The sequence below is a fragment of the Euleptes europaea genome, chromosome 14 (genome assembly GCF_029931775.1).
Source record: "Euleptes europaea isolate rEulEur1 chromosome 14, rEulEur1.hap1, whole genome shotgun sequence".
NCBI classification, from domain to species: domain Eukaryota; kingdom Metazoa; phylum Chordata; class Lepidosauria; order Squamata; family Sphaerodactylidae; genus Euleptes; species Euleptes europaea.
Genome location: NC_079325.1, coordinates 32,090,037 through 32,109,434, shown reverse-complemented (window position 1 = coordinate 32,109,434; position 19,398 = coordinate 32,090,037). Strand labels below are relative to the sequence as shown.

The window sequence follows — 19,398 nt, the reverse complement described above, 5'->3', positions numbered from 1 at the left end:
AGCCAACCAGCAAGTTTTAAAACACCGAATTTAAAACTGAATTTGATATGATCAGAGTAGTGTAAGGTCTCTGGAACCAGAAAGTGGGGTCCAGGGAGGAAAAATACAAGCTGCGAAGGCACTAACGGCATTTCCTATTTAGACTCCACTCTACGGTCTTCTCTCCAAACACACAAGCATACGTACAGAGCAAAAACAGCATTCTTTTCAAAGGGATTGTCGCCTAAAAGGTAAGGCTGTACATGTTTCCAATGGGGATCAGATCGAGTGGAGACGCTCGTGGAAGAAGCAGATCATTCCTTGCCTTCCCCTTCCCCAAGTAGCCTGATGCGTTTGTCACAAAAATCTTCAGAGGTTCCCAAGAGCCTTGGGAATACAAGGCACCACAGGAAAGCTGCTGTAGCAACGATGGGGGAGGGAGGGGAAGAACTTCAGGCAAAATTGCTCCCTTTCCCCACTGATGATAACCATCGACAAAAGAAGGAGAAGATAATTTAACCCTATTACCATCGCTGCAGCACCCTGTACCGTGGTGCAACAGGGGCTTTCCTGACGTCACTGGGACAAGCAGCAGGCTGCTTGGGGAAGGTGAGGAAAGATCCACTCTGCTGATTCTTTTTGCCAGCTTTCCTGCTGGATCTGACCCAGGGTGTTTCCTTTAGGAAAGTGTTAACACTGGGCAAAACAGGCATGCTCCCACGAGGCTAATAGCTGGAGTTGGATTAAACTAGTAGACATTTTTCTGTGAGGTAGTGATTTACTTCCCCTCCCTCCTTCTCTGGGTTCTGGATCAATGCACCCGCTCTTGTATTACTGTGAACCAGAGACTTGCCAGTTGACAGCTCATTCTTTAAACAGACATGCTACAGCAACTTTCAATGATCTAGTAAAGCAAACATTAATGCTACAGAAAAAAGGGGGGAGCTTTTTCAAGTCTTCCATAGGGAGGAGAAGAAATCAGGAGTTATCCTAGCACACCAGGGAATTAGCACATGAACTCTCCAAAAAGAGTGTGGTGCTTTTGCAACTTTACGCCACAGGAAAATGCACCAAGGTGGGAATTTGGAGATGTGAGAAGGCAGACTTACAGGCAAGTGGGTTTCTCCTCCTGCACCAAGAACCTGCAAGTACCATGGAAGCAGAACTGACTATGAGCATCTGGACAGCTGTTAAAATGAGATCTGACAGCAGCAGCCACCGGGGGACCTAAAAAAGGATGGATAAGAAAGAAAAGAGATGGATTAGTCTTCAGTTTCATCTTGGGACAACCTCTGCCACCTTCAGATTGTATTGTTCCAAGGCTACTTCCATTATTCTACATGTATGTCGACCACTTATGGGGTATCAATGTGACTTTTGAACTATTATCCACATGGCAGTTTATTTTGGCAGTTTTACTAAAAGCAATGAAGAAAGTAAAGATGTTAATGCACTGCATAGTGTTTCATCTTCAGAGAACGCCTGTGGTTTCTACTCCCATTTTTACAAGTCTGGAAACTGAGATCACACATGAGAATCTTGCCTGGGTTCAGCCTTTGCCTCCGTGACAGACATGGGGTTTTAATTTAAGTTCCCTAGATGCAAGTCCCTTGTCAAGTCAGAACACCCCTTATTAAGGATGTACACAGATGTGTGCACATGCACTTATTTCCCCGGGTAGCTTTTGCCTCCCAGCCAATTAGAATAAAATTCTCAGGGGCTATACCCTCAAAGAGATCTTCCCTGGAAAGCTGCTGGCAGAAAACAGAAAGCACCTATGTTATTTCAGCAATGGTTTGTTCACAGGTTCATGGGAGAGTGGAGTGAACCTGGGACCTTCCACATGCAAAGCATATGCTCCACCACAGAGCCACAGCCTCCCACACTTCCTTCCATTTGCAGGAAGAGGGTGACACATGACCATCATTTAAAAGCTAATTAATTTTCATATTACATCCAACATATTAACAGGTTTTCAAAACACACATAATACCCTATATAAACAATGCATTCCATAACATTCTTTGGGAAAGCCCCCTTAAGGAGACTAGAGCAATTTTGAAGCCATTAAGCATTAGGCCAAGTCTGACAAAGGGCAGTGCCAAAGGCTTCCTGGGAATTACAAAACAAGTACAAGGTGAGAATCCCTTAGAATGATTCGGACAGAGTCTCCCAGGTTCTATGAAAAACCAGAAATGGGTAGCCTGTTTTCAGGGATCCTTTGAAAGAAACATTTTGAACTGTTATGTTAAAAAAAATCCACAGAACCAGGCAGATTCTCTCAAAGCAGTTTAAGTCCTTAGTGTTTGTTGAAAGTGTCTGTCTACGTTTCAAAAACTTGGAAGCAGACAACTGGAGTTGCAAGAGTTATTTATACCACTTCTTTATTTATACAGCTTATGCAACTTCTTCTGCTGCTCTTCGGCACTACTTTAGAAGCTGTTTGAGGACTGGAGAGTCAAGCTGTCCTGGAGGAGATTGCACTCCCTATGAAGGAGCAGGGTCCATCGGTTGGGGTGCCACAGGATCCTTGCCTCTGCATGGAGGCTTAAGTCTGCTCTGTGGCACAGAACTACCAGTTTTCCTTTAAAAAATGACCTTGTCACGGTGGTCCATATTCAAATTACATCCAGGTTAGATTATTGTAAATCGCTCTGTGGGGCTGCCCTTAAAAATGGTCCAGGAACTTCAGCTGGTCCAAAATGTGGCAGCCTGGCTGTAACCAGGGGTGACATACAGGGATCGAATCACTCCTGTATTGAAAGATCTGAACTGGCTGCCCATCTGTTTCTGGGCACAATTCAAAGTGCTGGTTTTTACCTGGAAGGCCTTAATTGGCTTGAGACCAGGGTTCTTGAAGGACTGCTTCCTCCCTTATTTTCCAGTCCACCAGCTAAGATCTTCCTCAGAAGAGCTGCTCCCTGTGATCTCATTTTCCAAGGTGAGGTGGATGGCAACCAGAGACCAGGCTTGTTCAGTAGGGGCCCCCACCTATGGAACACCCTTCTTCTCTGAGATCATCTGACATCGATATTACACTGCATTCTTTTAGGCTCCAGGCCAAAACATTTCTGTTTACCCAGGCTTTTAATTAAGGGTTTTAAAAACATTGTTCTATACTCTGTTTTTAGCCTGTTTAAGACCCATTTTAACCTACTACACCATTGATGTTATTATCACAATGCCTTTTTTAATGCTGGAATTTAGTAACTTGAATGTTATGTGTTTCTGGCATGTTTTATTTGGTAAGCCACCTTGAACAGGTGCCCTGGAGAAGCGGCTTAGAAATTTTCAAAATAACTAACTAAACAAATAAGCAGTCAGCGTGGCCCCAGTAATTCACTATCTTTTGCTTATGTAGCCTCTAGTACAGGGGTGGGGAATGTCAGGCCCGGGAGCCGTATAAGGCCCGCGTAATCATTTGGTCTGGCCCTTCATGGGTCCTGGCAGATCTCTAGCTCAGAAAGATGCTGCCCTGCCTGAATCTCTTGGGCCCAGCTGGGGACAGCAGAGCTCAAAAGCGAGTCGCTCTATGTGGCAGACACTCAGAGCCATCTCCAGTCGTGCCTCTTGGCTAAATGTTTGACCAAATATAGCAGGCTAATTTTTAAGTTGATAATTTTGTATGGCCTGCGAATGATGTTATAAATATCCAAATGGCCCTTGGCAGAAAAAAGGTTCCCCACCCCTGCTCTAGTACCACTCAGACCTATGGCATAGTGAAACTTGACTAGTGATACCACTGAAATTTATGACTGTAGGCTCCAAGTAAGAGCATTTGCAGCTGCAAAACTCACCTTCCACATGAAGGGGCATATTGCAACAGAGATTCTCTTGGACTTCAATTGTCTATCCAAACCAGAGACCACCACCACTTCTTCTCTTCCATTTTCTGCAAATTTGTTGCAGTGGCAGCCCCAGCCAATCAGGGAGCGAGCTCCTCTTCCACTTTTCATTCCTTAGTTTCTTGAACAGTTTAGCAAGATCTGCGCTTCCAGGTTAGTGTTGCCAGCTCAAGGTTCGGAAATACCTGAAGATTTTTGGGGTGGAGCCTGAGGAGGGCATGGTTTGGGGAGGGGAGGGACTTCAATACACTAGAACCCCATTGCCAAAGTGGCCATTTTCTCCAGGTGAACTAATCTCTATTGGCTGGAGATCAGTTGTAATAGCAGGAGATCTCCAGCTAGTACATGGAGGTTGGCAACCCTATTCCAGATGAATTCTGGGAAACATCAGGCACTTATGTTGTGGCCTTGTTGCAGGCCTGAGAGGTAGGGTGCCTGTACCTGTGGTTTCCCTATGAATCTCATGAGTAAAGCATAGAAGTAAAAGTTTACAAAAAGGTTTATAGAGGCTTATTTCTCTGAACAGAATTGTTGATGTAGTAAATCAAATAGAGTAAAGGTCATGAGTTGCTGGCTAAGACTATTCTTAATATTCTGAGATAAATAAACTGCAAGACTACAAGGTTATGATATGCAACGTTGCCCGCTTGATGGTTGTGTCTGGAAAAATATCAGCATCACTTATCCGAGGTGCTTGGCCTCTTCTTGATATTAACAAGGAGGTCATTTCTGCCTGGGATTTTAGCCCCTCTGATAGCTGCCGTGTGAGGAGGGAATAATGCTATTGATTCAGACCTAGTCTTCAAACAGTATAACAGTTGGTGACCTTGCACTTGTGAACTTTGTGACTCAATGCCAAGAACATGGTAATGCTTTCTTCACAGACCAAGTGACAATGGCACACCACCACCATGTGTGACCATGCCAAGTGCAAGGATACAGGTATTAGTGTAGCCACCCAGGGCAGAAGCTTCTAGTCTCTCAGCTCAGATGACCGTTGGTCTGAGAGAATAAAAGCCAGAACCAAACTGCCAGAAGGCAGGGAGTTGACGGAAGATGGCTTAGGCTGTCTGACCTCACTCTCTCCACATCTCCAAAGATGTAAAACTTGGAACGAAATGTTGGTAGAGGACAATGCTGGTTGTCTGGCTATCAGCTTTCTCTGTCTCTTGCGTGAGACTAAGAGAGAGTAACTGGAGGACAGCTTCAGCTGTCTGGCCTTGCTCTCTCCATCTTGAAAGATGTAAAACCTAAGAAGATTGAAGGGAGACAACTCTGGTTGTCAGGCTTCACTCTCTTACCATCTCTTGCATACAGATTTACAGTCTTCTTGACTAAAGCTAGAAATCCCTTTTGAAAGGGAATTCAGTTCAGCAATTCTAGTTCTCATAAAGGCTAGAATCTGAAGTGAAATGCTGGCAGGCTGCTCCATGACAAAGATGGAGACCTTAGAACTCCTAGCACTCTACCTTGGAGATGGGAGTCTAAGTGTATTGGAGCTTCACCATATTTGGTATATTGAGCCTCAATTGATCCTAGCAAGGATTAATGGAACCTCAAAGATCTGTCTGATCCTGTTCTGGCTTTCCAAATGCTGGCAAGCATGAGGATTGTATATCCTATATAGATAATTCCCTGGACCTGTTCAGAAGTCTTTTCTAAATAACAGAAGGGCTTCAGAACTTTCTCAGGGTAAGAGGCCAAAGATATTCCTGAAAAGAAAGGAAGATCTCTGTTTTCTGTGGTAATGCACAAGGCACATATAAAGCAGTGCTTACATAAAACATATACAGAACCTATTAGGCTTATTTATGGAGAGTCTTAACCAAGTAAACATATTCTCTGAGATTGGCAAAGCCAGAGAATAACTGAGTCTTCCATAGAACATTAATACAGCCTTAAGCTTACACATAATGAATTATACATAACACATAAGCTCTGCATTGCTGACTGTTAAGATACACACATACTTTCAGCATGTATGTAGCATTCCTGATCTTAACAATGATCAGAAGTCCATAAACATAGAATAGATTAAATACAAAGCTTATGGTATTCTATCCTCTACACACAGCATTGGGTAAAGCTAACACATACTGAAACATATAAATATCCTGAACATAAATTCAGTTCCTATGAAGTTAAGATGATTTACAAATGACATGGCAAAATAAAAGCATGTCTTTTGTCCTGAAATATTGCTATGATACCTGAAATGATTTTAAGATGTTTTTACTAATCATATCTTCCCTCCCATTATATTAATCATATTTTGATAGGGATTCTGTAATGATTATACACTAACCATGTTTTTACAAGATTCTGTAACTGTAGTATTCTAAATGATTGTAGAGATACAGGTTGAAGGGTTTAAACTCTCAGAGAGAAATATTATGAAACATAGAAAGTGCTTATAAAGATTGTTTGAAACTGCTTGCGTATATCATAATGTATTTTATGACATGTTTTAAGTGTGCAAATATTAACATGCATATATATATATATATGTGAAATAAATGTAATTTAAAGGAAGTTCATTGTTTATAAATTTTCTGGCACACTTCAATAGAAAGCCTACAGTTGTAGGAATTATCATCGACTCCTGTCTGTGAGGTCTCGCTGAATAAGATAACTTCACTTCTCAGTAAGTGATACATTTTAAGTGTGTAGACCCCTTAACGACACAAGCCGTGACAGTCTGATCTGGGAAGAGTCCCTAGACACTGCAGCAGCATCAAAGTTTCTGGGGTGGGGTCGGAGAAGAGACTTCTCCCCCTCCTGGCTGGCTGGCACTACCAGAGGCTAAGTGAGCAAGTGGGAGGGAGGAGCCCACGGCCCTCCCCGCAACAGGCCTCCAAGAAATTCTCTAGCAGTTGAGGTCCATTGTGTAAAGTGAGGCTGCTACGTTTCCCCTTCTGCACTGCATTTTCCTGTTCTGTCCACGCAAGTCAAAACACTCCGGAGTACAAGCCACATGGGAATGGATCACAGACCAGATCAACACAAGGACATCCACAAGCTAGGAAATTTGAATTATGAGGATATTCATATTGTTTGGGCGTTCATAATTTAAAGAGTCATTCATTAGCAAAATTGAGCAGCTGCTGGAAAACCCGCTGATTGGTAGTTGTTAAAAAAATCACTGTACAAATGATGCAGAACAAGAAACACAAAGAGTGGGAAGCTAACTTCTGTAGAGGCCCCCCCACTGCCCCCCCTCATTTCTACACCACTGATTTACACGTCCTGAACAGCTTTAGTTACGGACACACAGTTGACACGGGGAACAAATATCCTGCTCTGCAGATCAGACCTTGTATAAAAGTACATCCAATTTCTATTTCAAAGCTCCATCAGTTCCTGTTCCAGTTAGTTAATGGCAGATCAAGCAGTGAAACTAATTAAAACCATCTCTCTGAGTTTGTTTTTGTGTGTGGAGGGGGGTATTCTGGAAGGAATTAATACTCGGTTTAAAAAAAAAAAAGTTCAGCCAATGTTTTCACAAGCAGCATTGGCTTTGTTCAAATGCCCCTACTCCTCAAACAAAAGAAAATGTTGGATACAGTAGCTGTGAATAGCAGTCAAATGTAACAGGAAGCATTTTTCAGATCAGTCCAAGGAATTAAGTTTGTAAGATTAAAAGATATGGCATGAACAATTCCATCTGTATAAAATACCAGGAAAAGCAGAAGTCTAGCTTTGGAAGCAAGTTTTTAAACAATCTACAAAGGAAAGAAAGGTTGCTGAAAGGAGTCGGGGGCCATCCCCGTCCTCTGTATTTTGCAGGGCAGAGGTACATGGGGAAATGGCTCATTCCCTTAACCCTAATGCTTCAGTAATCGGACATCCTGGAATGTTGGATTTAAACTGAGGAGACAACCAGATTCAATCTCTTGCTCAGTCCCAGAACTCACTGGGTGACCTTGGGTGAGTCACACCAACCGACCTCCCGGGACTGCAGTGAGAACACAAGAACCCCCCCACACACAGCTCCTTGAAGGAAGTAAGATACAAATATGACCATCTGGCAATCTCCCTTGCATTCCAAAATTAATAGGTTATTGGAATTTAATTTAAAAAAAATCTACAGCGTAAACACGGAGGATACGTTTGTGATTTTACTTCAGGTGAGGAAAGGAGGTGAGTACCTTCTATATTTTAATTGTTTTGATTTCCGTAGCAGTGGCTTACTTGGAACAGATCAAAGTAACCACGAAGCTACTTTAAACTGTTGCTGATCTTGAAGTCACTATTGTCCTACAAATGAACTTCAAAGGGATAAACCAGCATGGAATTACTGAATTATGATTCATCACATTCAATACCTTCTCCTTCCTTGCCCAGGTCTTCACAAGGACTTGGCATTTCTCACTCACCACAGGTGCTAACATCTGGGCATAAGCTACTCCATACAGATGTCAACTAGCTCAGTTATAAAAAAAGGTAAAGGTCCCCTGTGCAAGCACCGGGTCATTCCTGACCCATTGGGTGATGTCACATTCTGACGTTTTCTAGGCAGACTTTGTTTGCGGGGTGGTTTGCCAGTGCCTTCCCCAGTCAACTTCCCTTTATCTCCATCAAGCTGGGTACCCATTTTACCGACCTCGGAAGGATGGAAGGCTGAGTCAACCTTGAGCCAGCTACCTGAAACCAACTTCCGTTGGGATCGAACTCAGGTCGTGAGCAGAGCTTGGACTGCAGTACTGCAGCTTACCACTCTGCGCCACGGGGCTCTTAGTTCAGTTATACCCCCATGCATTTTCAATGGGATCTACTTATGTTTCACAGGACACTTTCCTGGATTAGATCTGATTTTATTCTAATCCTCTTTTTCTCATCAACAGTTTGGATTGTATCCTTGCCAGTTTGAAGTAGATTGACTGGATCTTGTTTAAATTGGCCTCTTTGCAACATCACTCAGGCAGCTTTTAGTAGGCAGCTTTTATTAGAAATGTATCTGCTTAACAGATGAATTCATTTTCAAAATACTTCCATGCATCTGAAAAGTGAACTTGGATTTACAAATCCGATGCTGGAATAAGTTGTGTTTGTTTTTGAGGTGCCACTGAACTACCGTTTTATTGTGAACTGTGCTGCCAAGGCAGTCCCCAACTGGATTGTGGGTTTCCATATATAAATTGCTCAATTTCTAGGCAAGAAAAACACTCTGTCATTACTCATTCTTCAAGAGAAAGGCACAGCTAGGCAAGTGGCCTACTGATCTAACCTGGGCGGTTAGATTTTATGACTGGGAACCAGACCAAAAGTCACTAAGTGTGTCTGGTAAGCAGTTTGTCACAATTGGCCTCGAGACTGCTGCAATTTACAAGTTCACATCAAGAAACTGACGGAGAGGCACCTTTGATTGTCCTCAGGCTCCACATCAAAGAGACAGGTCCTTCCTTTTGTTCTCCCATCCACGGTAGTTAGACAAACTCGGTTGACTACCCACAAGGGAAGCAGCCTGACCCAGTTTTATTTCCACCTGTCTTGTAACAATCACCACCTGTGATTGACTTAGACCAGAGGCAGGCAAACATCATGCTTGAAGAATACACTTTAAAAAAATCTCCAGATTTCAGCCACAGGAACCAGCTACAAAATGGCTCTCTCCCAGGGGGCAGAACCAGTCACAACTGCCCGCTGCGTGTATGAGCCACTCTTTGGGGGTATCTGCCAGTGTAAGAACCACCTTGCATCTGAGTTGCCAAACATCTGACCATTTTTAAAAAGCAGTTTGTGCCAAATTTCTTATTTTTTACTGCTGTGGAATGGCTATAATGCGCTCCAAGACAAGGAGAATGCAAACCACTGGCTTTAGCAATGGGGGTCTTTGCAGTGGGGATTTCCCAGGAACAGAGGACTTATCCTGAGAGCTACAGCATGATGTAATGGTTAGAGCACCAATCAGGGCCTGGGAGACCTAGGTTCAAATCCCTTCTCTGCCACAGAAGCACTCTCAGCCTAACCTACCTCACAGGATTGCTGTGAGGATAAAATGTTATGAACTGCTTTGGGGCCCCCACTGTGTGTGTGTGTGGGGGGGAAAGTAGGGTATAAGTGAATAATAAAATGACCCAAGGACTCCCTCTGGCTCCCAAGTCAGGAGTTTTTGGAGATCAGCACGATCCAGTTCAGGATCTACCAGCAGAATCAAAAAATAAACTTTTGCCTGCTCTGGTCTCAGACAACCATAGCTGAAGATTTTAGCCAGAAATGGAGAGAGAGATCTCCAATGGAAATCACTCTCCAGCCAAGCACTTTTCATACGCACTAACAACTGGCAATGAGATTACACACACCACAATTGCTGGCTGATTTATTGCCCTCTGGAAAGGTGTTTGATGACAGGCTAACGTGCAGACTGGATGAACTTTGGTCTATGATCCCCAAGGGCCAGACTTCAGAGTCCTTTTCCAAACAGAGAGGAACAGAGAGTGTGTGTATATTTTAAACAGGCCAGGAAGAAACTGCATTATTAACAGGTCCCAACGGCTGCTTGTGCAGCGATGACTGAGTTACTCTTTTCTCAGGTTGGCTTTCCCATGTACCAAAATGCTCACATGCTTCCCCCTCCCTAAAAAAATCTGAAGCGTTACTTATTACTTTGCATTTCTCTGGCTTCCTCCATACTGCAGGCATGTCTAGCATTCTGATCCACTCAAAACAAACACCCAGTATCACATAAAGACAACATCCCACCAGTATTTTATGTTCATGTCAATCCTTTTAGCGCCAATCAGCAACCAAGCTGCAAGTATTCCACACATTTGCAGGTTCACAGTGGAAGCACAGCTTCACATCCAATAGTTTTGTAACTTTCATTTAAAAAAAGAGAGGGAGAACTGATAAGACTATGAGGACAGAAGAACACGCAAAAAGCCAGAAAGCTATAATTTGAAAGAAATTATACTGGGAGACATTTGCGTAGGGGTCTTTTAAGGTTGTTCCATGCTGCCTGCACATTTTTATATATTTAGAAAGGATGCAATTAAAAAAATAGACACTAAAGTAAATGAGAAATAAATAAACTGGCTATGCTTTGAGAATGTCACATCAGTAAACCCAGATCTTAAACACAATGAATTCAGTTGCTCTCAGCAACAAAAGAAATGAGAGAAAAAGGTACCGGCAACAAGTTAAAATACTTTCAGAAGGGGAGCAGTGTTCACAAAACATGTGGCTTTCCACTAGGGTTGCTAGGTCCCTCTTCGCCACCGGCGGGAGGTTTTTGGGCGGAGGAGGGCGGAGTTTGGGGAGGGGAGGGGAGGGACTTCAGTGCCATAGAGCTCACTTGCTAGGGTTGCCAGGTCCCTCTTCACCACCGGCAGGAGCTTTTTGGAGCGGAGCCTCAGGAGGGCGGAATTTGGGGAGGGGAGGGACTTCAATGCCATAGAGTCCAATCCCCAAAGCAGCCATTTTCTCCAGGTGAACTGATCTCTATCGACTGGAGATCAGTAGTAATAGTGGGAGATCTCCAGCTATTACCTGGAGCTTGGCAACCCTACCAATTGCCAAAGCAGCCATTTTCTCCAGGTGAACTGGTCTCTATCGGCTGGAGATCAATTGTAATAGCAGGAGATCTCCAGCTAGTACATGGAGGTTTGCAACCCTACTCTCCACCCATTATGGCGGCAATACTCACTCAGTGGTTCTTTTGACATGCTACCGATGGCTCTTCTCCACAGTGTGGCACCTGCCCCATGTTCCAGGAAAATAAGCAAGGCTACTGTGGGTGGCAGGTAGGTCCCCCTTGGAAACATCTGTCATCGCAGGGACTGAAGGACAGATAAGCCACCTCCCAGAGCTGCGGGCCTCTTGTCAGAGAGGGAGGAAAAGGGCCTGACCTGTCCAGCGCCACTCCGCTCTTCTCTGTAGCCCCTGCACTCTCCTTCGAGCACCTGGGCAGCTGCCATGGAGAGCAAGCTGGCAGTGGCCACAGAGAGGAGTACAACCACCATGGCTGCCACCCAGGAAACGAACAAGTTGGCCACAGTGGGCCAGAGGTGGTTTCCTCCCCTTCCTCCACTACAAACTTGCTCTGGAAGCCTTGTCCGTCATTCAGAGGAAAAAGTGAGACGGCAGAGGGAGAAGCCAGTTCCTTGCTCCAGATATACAATGACTGGCTAATTTTCCACAAGAAGTGGAGAGAAAGGCTCCTATATGCTCAGAAGTAAGCTGGCAATTGAAAAATAGTTCTATATTTAAAATTAAGATATCTTATTTTATGTGTTTGATGGGTATCGCATGGGGAAATCACGGTAATCACGCGGCTCTTCTCATTAGAGAATGATTGTTAGAATATTTTACAATTTTATCAATTTTAAGGTGATCATTTTAACCAGGGGTGGGTTTTTTTATTGATCTTACACCTTTATTTGTACTGGCAGTCTGTGATTCTGCGGTGCAAAACTATTTAGTCTGGAAATTTTGATGTGTTGGAATGTGATTGGTCAGTTGACCGTTTTAATAATAAATTTGAAATTTCATTGTGGTAATTATGAAATTGGCTCTCTGTGGTCCGTGTGATCTCTGTGAGTACCAATGCATTAGAGGTGTTTACGAACTTAGCGTAGCTAGTGACTGTTTTCGGTTTTTCCTGATTAGACTGGAATTTTACACAGTTATGTTTCACTCTATACTTCCTGGGTTTCATGATTCCTTGCCTGCCTTAAAAAAAACCCTCTTAAACAAAATGAATACTAACAACGAAGTGAGGATTCACTCCTAGTAGCTGAAGTTTGCTCTACTCCATGAATGCTTGTGCCGGAATAAAATACAGTCTTTAAAATGCCACAAGACACCTGCTGATTTTTGTTGCAACAGACAAATACGGCTACCCTTTTGGAATTAATAGGAAAACCCTTTTTGCGGTAAGAGATAAATGGGAAGCCAGAGAAAGAAGACCCAAGAATGGTCGGGCTAGAAGAACTACAGCCGAAATTAAAGCAGAAAGGGTTTGGCGAAAGAGACATTCGAGAAGAAACACCTGCCGACAGGAGGAATTGCTTTTGGAAAAAAATTGTGAAATGAGACATAGGTAGTACAGCTTGGTACAGCTATAAAAGCTGGACAAAATAAGAAGAATGGAAGGGGAGATTGGAAGCATTCGAAACATGAGAGCCAGTCCGGTGCTTAGAATATCCGACTAGTATCTGGGAGAACCAGGTTCAGATCCCCACTGTCATGCAAACTTGCTGAGTGACCTTGGGCCAGACACATGCACTCAGCCAAACCTTCCTCATGGGGTTATTGAGAAGATGGTGCAGAGGGAAATGAATTCTTTCATAATTTTTATAACCCCAACACGTTTCGCATGCGGACGTTGCTAAAAAGAATCTGAAAGATTCCCCCTGACGAAGCTGCACGTGAAACCCATGGGGGGTATTAAAATTATTAATGAAGAATAAGAAAAAGAGTTGGTTTTTATATGCCGACTGTCTCTACCACTTAAGGGAGACTCAAACCAGCTTACAATCACCTTCCCTTCGACCCTTCCCCTCCCCACAACAGACATCCTGTGAGGTAGGTGGGGCTGAGAGAGAGTGACTCGCCCAAGGTCACCCAGCTGGCTTCGTGTGTAGGAGTGGGGAAACCAACCTGGTTCACCAGATTAGCCTCCGCCGCTCATGTGGAGGAGTGGGGAATCAAACCCAGTTCTCCAGATCAGAGTCCACCGCTCCAAACCACCGCTCTTAACCACTTCACCACGCTGGCTCCATTTCCCTCTGCATCATTTGTTTCCTTGCCTTTGTTTTGCCTTGGTGCTGCCCCCTTCTTTTCTTTAATGACAGAGACGGGCATGTTGGGGCCCAGGGCAATGGACCCCCTTTCCCATTGCTTGGAAGCCTTAGTTGGTAGGTGTTGCCTGCACAGGCTTCCAAGTACCAGCAGCTCTTAAGGGCAGAGCAGTCTGTCCCAACCCACAGCATGGAAGTTCCTAGATTAGGAGCTGGTGCCCTAAAAGGATTTGAAATCGCCACCTCCGATCAGAGAAACAAGAGTTTCTCTCATACAGTTTCCTAAACTTTCCAGCATTTGAGGGGGGGGTGTCTAAATTTAAAACACCCCACTAGCTTTGCTAATGTCTGCCCCAACCGGGGGAAGGGGACTGAATGAGAGAGTCTTCCAAAAGAGGAAAATCTCCTACCCTGGCTTGGAAATTACACAGTTTCCTATAATTTTAATGCCTGCCATTTAAAATCAGGCCGAACATCAGCCTAGAAAGGAGGTTTTATCCAGCTGCCAGGAGTGATATTTACAAATATACCTTCCAAGAGACACAAAATGCCTTTCAACACTGCGCCGGGCAAATAATCAGGGCTTTATGAATTGGCCCCTTACAAACCCTCCAAAGCAGTCTCTTTGAACCTAGGCAAAGCATGAGAGAAAAAAAAGGATCAAGACATCCGGCTTGTTACAGCTCCATCGGTCCAAGTGACGGATCACGGGAGACAAACTCCTTACACATGTGCTCTGCACAAGCCGTATTTCTTCAGTTTTAGCACTCGCCAGAAAAAGGAAGCGTTGACATGTTTGCAGCCTTCCCCCTCCCCCAACGCCATCTCTTTCAGCTCTATCCATTCATAAAACCCACTCAACCTCCTCTGAAAGAAGGGAAATAAAATCATTTAGCACTTTTCACGGGCTATTGTACAGATTATGAAAGGGGCAGTTGATCTAATTTATTCCGCTTGGCCAGAAGACAAAGCCACGTGTTTTAAAAAGGCTCCAAAGTAGAGAGCCAGTGTAATAGAGAGCAAGAGACCTGGGTTCAAACCTCTGATCAGCCCAGTCAACTAGGGGATCTGGGGCCCTTTCATTCACTTATTCATTCCAAGCTCCTGAGAAGGAGGACAAGATGCAAACCTGACCAAAAGGTAAGCTCATTCAGATTCTGATGTTCTCTTGCTTGGCAATGCAGTGTACGACCAGCAGCTTGAGAAAGGATGGATCGTTTCCCCCAGATACAAAATTTAATTTAAGCAGTTATGCCCTACATTTCTTGCCACAGGTAGCCAAAGCACCTCACAATGATAAAAACACAATATAATTAAGTCAAGCCAAACCAAGCAAAACAATGTATCTTGGGCTGGTTGGGATTCTGGAGCTACCTTATCCACAGGAATAATCTGCAAGCCCCAGGGGGAGAGGAGAAGGGCCAAGAGCCCTTTGGATCAACCCCAAGGGTTCATGCCTCTGGCCACACCCAGCCTTTATACCTGTAGGTAGGTAGGTGACACACAGCTGAGATGGAGTGCAGCTGTCAAGATGCTCCCATCAATTCCCCTTCCTTGCTCAAAATGGGTGAACTTTTAGTTCCCACTGCTGGTCCCACCAACTATTTATTTTACTTTATTTTCATTTATACTTGTCTTTCTTATTGGGACTCAAGGAGGATTACAAATATGAAAGAACTATTCAATCAATAAGCTGATTACAAGATCTGATAACATCTGAATCATAACAATATTTTAATCTAACAGCAAAGATTCCTAGTAAAACAACATAATGCAGTGGGGCGGGGATTGAAGAAGTGGAAGAGGAAAGGAAGATAAAACACTCACGGTATTCCTAATGGAGTTCACCTCCCAAGTAGGACCGTTACATCACTAGGGTTGCCAGCTCTGGGTTGGGAAATACCTGGAGATTTTGGGGGCGGAGCCTGAGGAGGGCGAGGTTTGGGGAGGGACTTCAATGCCGTAGAGTCAAATTGCCAAAGTGGCCATTTTCTCCAGGTGAACTGATCTCTATCAGCTGGAGATCAGTTGTAATAGCAGGAGATCTCCAGCCACCACCTTGGGGTTGGCAACCCTATGCATCACATCATACATCTACTGTTCTACAAGAATGCCTTGCTGAACAATTCTGTTTTGCACATTTTGGAAACAACAGAAGCATGGGGGGGCCCTTCCTAACAGCCTCAGAGAGACCGTTCCATAATGTAGGAGCCACTACAGAGAATGAGTAGGAAGGGGCAGTTGCTGGGTTTACCTATCTGCAGGATGGTGCCTTCATAGGGCTTTGCTGAGCACAGTTGTCACAGTGGAACATCGCAGGAGAGGCAGTCCTGCAGGAATGTGGATCCAGTGCTGAGAAGGACTTTGTAAGTGATAGTTAAAACTCTGAACTTAGACTGGTACCTGATTGACTACCAATGGAGTGTGTACAAGATGGGAGTGATATGCAGACACTTTACACATGTTTGTCATGAAAACTTGCAGCCATACAGCAGCTGAGAGTCCCCGGTGGCAACTCTGATGTACAAGCACATCAGGGCCCCAATTCAGATCAATACCATGGTAAGGCAGGAGGAAGAACTTCTCCCCCCTCCTCCTGTACAGTTTTTGGGAGCAAAACAGTCTGGGGGCCTTGGGGGGGGTGTTATTTGCTGCAGATCCTGGGCCCCTCCTTCCTCTGCAGCATTGTCCCAATCCAAATCAGACCCCTGCGGCACTTTTACACTAAATTGCCACTGGGGACTAACAGCTATAATATGGCTGCCAGTCTTCACTGGCAACTCCTGCGTGTAGTTTGGTTCTCAGATGGGATCCCATCTGAGACAGAAAGGGAGGGGCACACCATTAATTTTGCTATTTGTTCCCCAGCTGATTTTATAGCATTAACACAAGTATACCAAAGAGGTACCATTACACACACCATTTCCCCCAAAGTTACTTAACTGCTCTGATACCATGAAATTCTAAACTACTGGACTCTTATTTATGGCTAATACCATTAGCAAGAGCAAGATTGAATCCTCCTGGCAAAAAGTCAGAACTTCAAGAATAACCCATACAGTTATTTAAAGTTGCGTACACACCCCTATTAAAAAAGGCATGAGTCTGTTTTGAAACTGGTTATAGCACAGGGCAGAAGGAACCAAATCTGATGTGTGTGTGGGGGGGGGAAGGGAAGCAAGTATTGATATGCATGGATACCTATGCCTATATCCCTATACAATTGCAGGGCTGGAGAGCAAAGGAATCCTCATTTTTTGGTCTTTTCAACTTATTAGAATGTTATTTAACAATAATCAACCAGTCAGTTGCCCAGACATCTTGACCTTTAACAAGCACCCCCAAGCAGAAGTACTTTGTCCAGGTACTGAGCAATTCAGGCAATTGTTGACATTCTGGACTGGACTCCTATATTATACTTTGCCTGCCCTTCAAATTGGGCCAAATAGCTTACAAGGTCAAGACCTCTTTGACAGGACCATAAAGATGCTAGCAAAAGATTCTCTGGTCTTTTATGCATGGCTGTTTCACTCGCCATCATCCCTCCGACAACTTTGTGTCTTTGTGCTAATTATGCATGCTGTTTCCAACCGTCAGAGGTCGCCTCGCTCTCCCCCCGCCTTTCCCCATGCTTTCTCCACGTTTTCAAATTCGAGATAAAACAGGTATCTGAGAACGTGGGCAAAAAGTGGGGAAATGCAGGGGGGAAATGAGGCATCCTCTGACTGTCGGAAACAGCATGCATAATCCAAAGACCTGAAGTCATCGGAGGGGTGACGGCGAGTGAATCAGCCACGCATAAAAGACCACTGCGTCACCAAAGCTACGTGCCTTTGCTTTCTTTGAAATTGATGCTAAGGGTCTGCTAGGAACACATCTTCAACATAGGCATTCCAGCCTGAATGTTCTCTGCAGCCACCAGCAACTAGGGAGACCAGTTGTAAAGAAAGGAAAAATCTCATTCATAGTCACTGCTAGGACCGCAGCTAGCATCAGAGCATTTATCCTCTTTTTTATCCTCTCTTAACTGGGTCACCCACAAGCCCATACAGCTGGACACCAACTTTCCCTCAGCTCCACCGCTGCTTGCTGAACACTCTCGGAATCCTTCCCCAACTGCACAGAACCAATTTAAGAGCCAAATTGTTCACTCAGTGAAACCTGCCAGCACAAAGTGGCTAAGAGCCCCCCAGGAAGAAGATACCTCTGTCATATTGGGCACTGATTTTCACAGAGACAAGTTGCTGCATCTCATGGTTGCTTACAACTGAGCCAGAATAGCCCACAAAGTAAGGGAGAGTTTCCCTGTCACCACCCCAAGAGTAAACCCCTGGTCGGCAACCACACTAAGGTCAGTAGTGTCAACTCTGACTGGTAGTACCTCTCTGGGGTCTCAGGCAGAGGACTTTCACATCACCCGTGGCGCAGAGTGGTAAGCTGCAGTACTGCAGTCCAAGCTCTGCTCATGACCTGAGTTCGATCTCAACGGAAGTTGGTTTCAGGTAGCCGGCTCAAGGTTGACTCAGCCTTCCATTCTTCCGAGGACGGTAAAATGAGTATCCAGCTTGCTGGGAGTAAAGGGAAGATGACTGGGGAAGGCACTGGCAAACCACCCCGTAAACAAAGTCTGCCTAGTAAACGTCTGGATGTGACATCACCCCATGGGTCAGGAATGACCCGGTGCTTGCACAGGGGACCTTTACCTTTAACTTTTACTTTCTGATCCTTTTCACTGGAGATACCGGGAACTGAACTTGGGACCTTCTCCATGCAAAGCTGGCACTCCACCACTGAGCCACAGTGCCTTTCACCCTTCTGCCTGCTTGCATTCATCTGTAGCCTCCAGACACACACCACTTTTATCCATAATATAGCAAATGTACCCCCCACCAAGTTCTCAATATACAAGAGTTGAGGACTGCAAGAAGAAAAATAATGGGAAGCAAAACAGCTAAAGTCACCACTTTCCCCTACTGCTTTGCAGCTGTCTGGCAACAGATGTGGGTATGGGGGGGGGGAACCAGAGCTGTTGCCAAATATAGTTCCAGCCTCAAATCTCAGCCCTTCCTAACTCCTCATTGCAAACATTGCAAGAGAGAGATCTCTGCAGGAATTATTCTTTCACCAATTCCCTAATTATTCTTTCACCAATTCCCTAAAAGCATGTTGAACACCAGGATGCATTTGAGGGTTGTAAAATGCATCAGTGCATGCCTTTACTTCCCTATGAGAATAGCTGGAACACCCCCCCCTCCAAAAAAAACCCTGACCTGAAGGCACCAAACCCAGCTGAAACCCTGATGCTTTTAATACCATCAGAAGTTCTACAAAATTCTCTTAAGTCTTCGCTGCTACGAGCACTCAAAAAGTAAATGAAGCTTAGGAGCACTTGCAGTTCAAAGCTGACAATTGCATCCTAAGTGCCAGGGACAGGCAGCTGGACAAGGAGCTTTTTCACCCAGCGAAAACCTGACTCCTCTGTTTGTCCTGTCCACACTGAGACAGCTGCAGAACGGACTGTAAAGCCTCCTTCAGTTTAATAGCTTCACATAAATGAAAATGGTGTGGCAGCATTCATTCAGCACACCTCTTGATTATCTGCTTAGCAACACCCGGCAGTGGGAGCTCAGGACTTCTCAAGGGACCACAGAGCCAGAGCAGCTTGCGAGGCTAGCCGTCTTTAATAGGCAGAGCAGTGTATGCACTGCAATCCAGGGACAGAAAGAAAACACTACAACATTTGCTACTGGATGTAGAATTCAGTCTCCTATGAACACCATCTTTCAATAGAAAGAGAACAAGTTTCTAGTCCTTATGAAACTAAACGTGAAACT

The 19,398-nt window shown here is 44.5% G+C and overlaps 1 protein-coding gene across 1 annotated transcript in view; it reads right to left on the bottom strand.

The window, feature by feature from the left end:
* The window catches only part of TGFA (transforming growth factor alpha), a 48,726-nt gene that overhangs the window by 5,016 nt on the left and 24,312 nt on the right, over positions 1-19,398 (bottom strand). Inside the window, exon 3 of the mRNA XM_056860095.1 lies at positions 1,089-1,206. Within this exon, the coding sequence (XP_056716073.1) occupies positions 1,089-1,206 (118 nt within the window). The remainder of the gene's footprint in view (positions 1-1,088; positions 1,207-19,398) is intronic.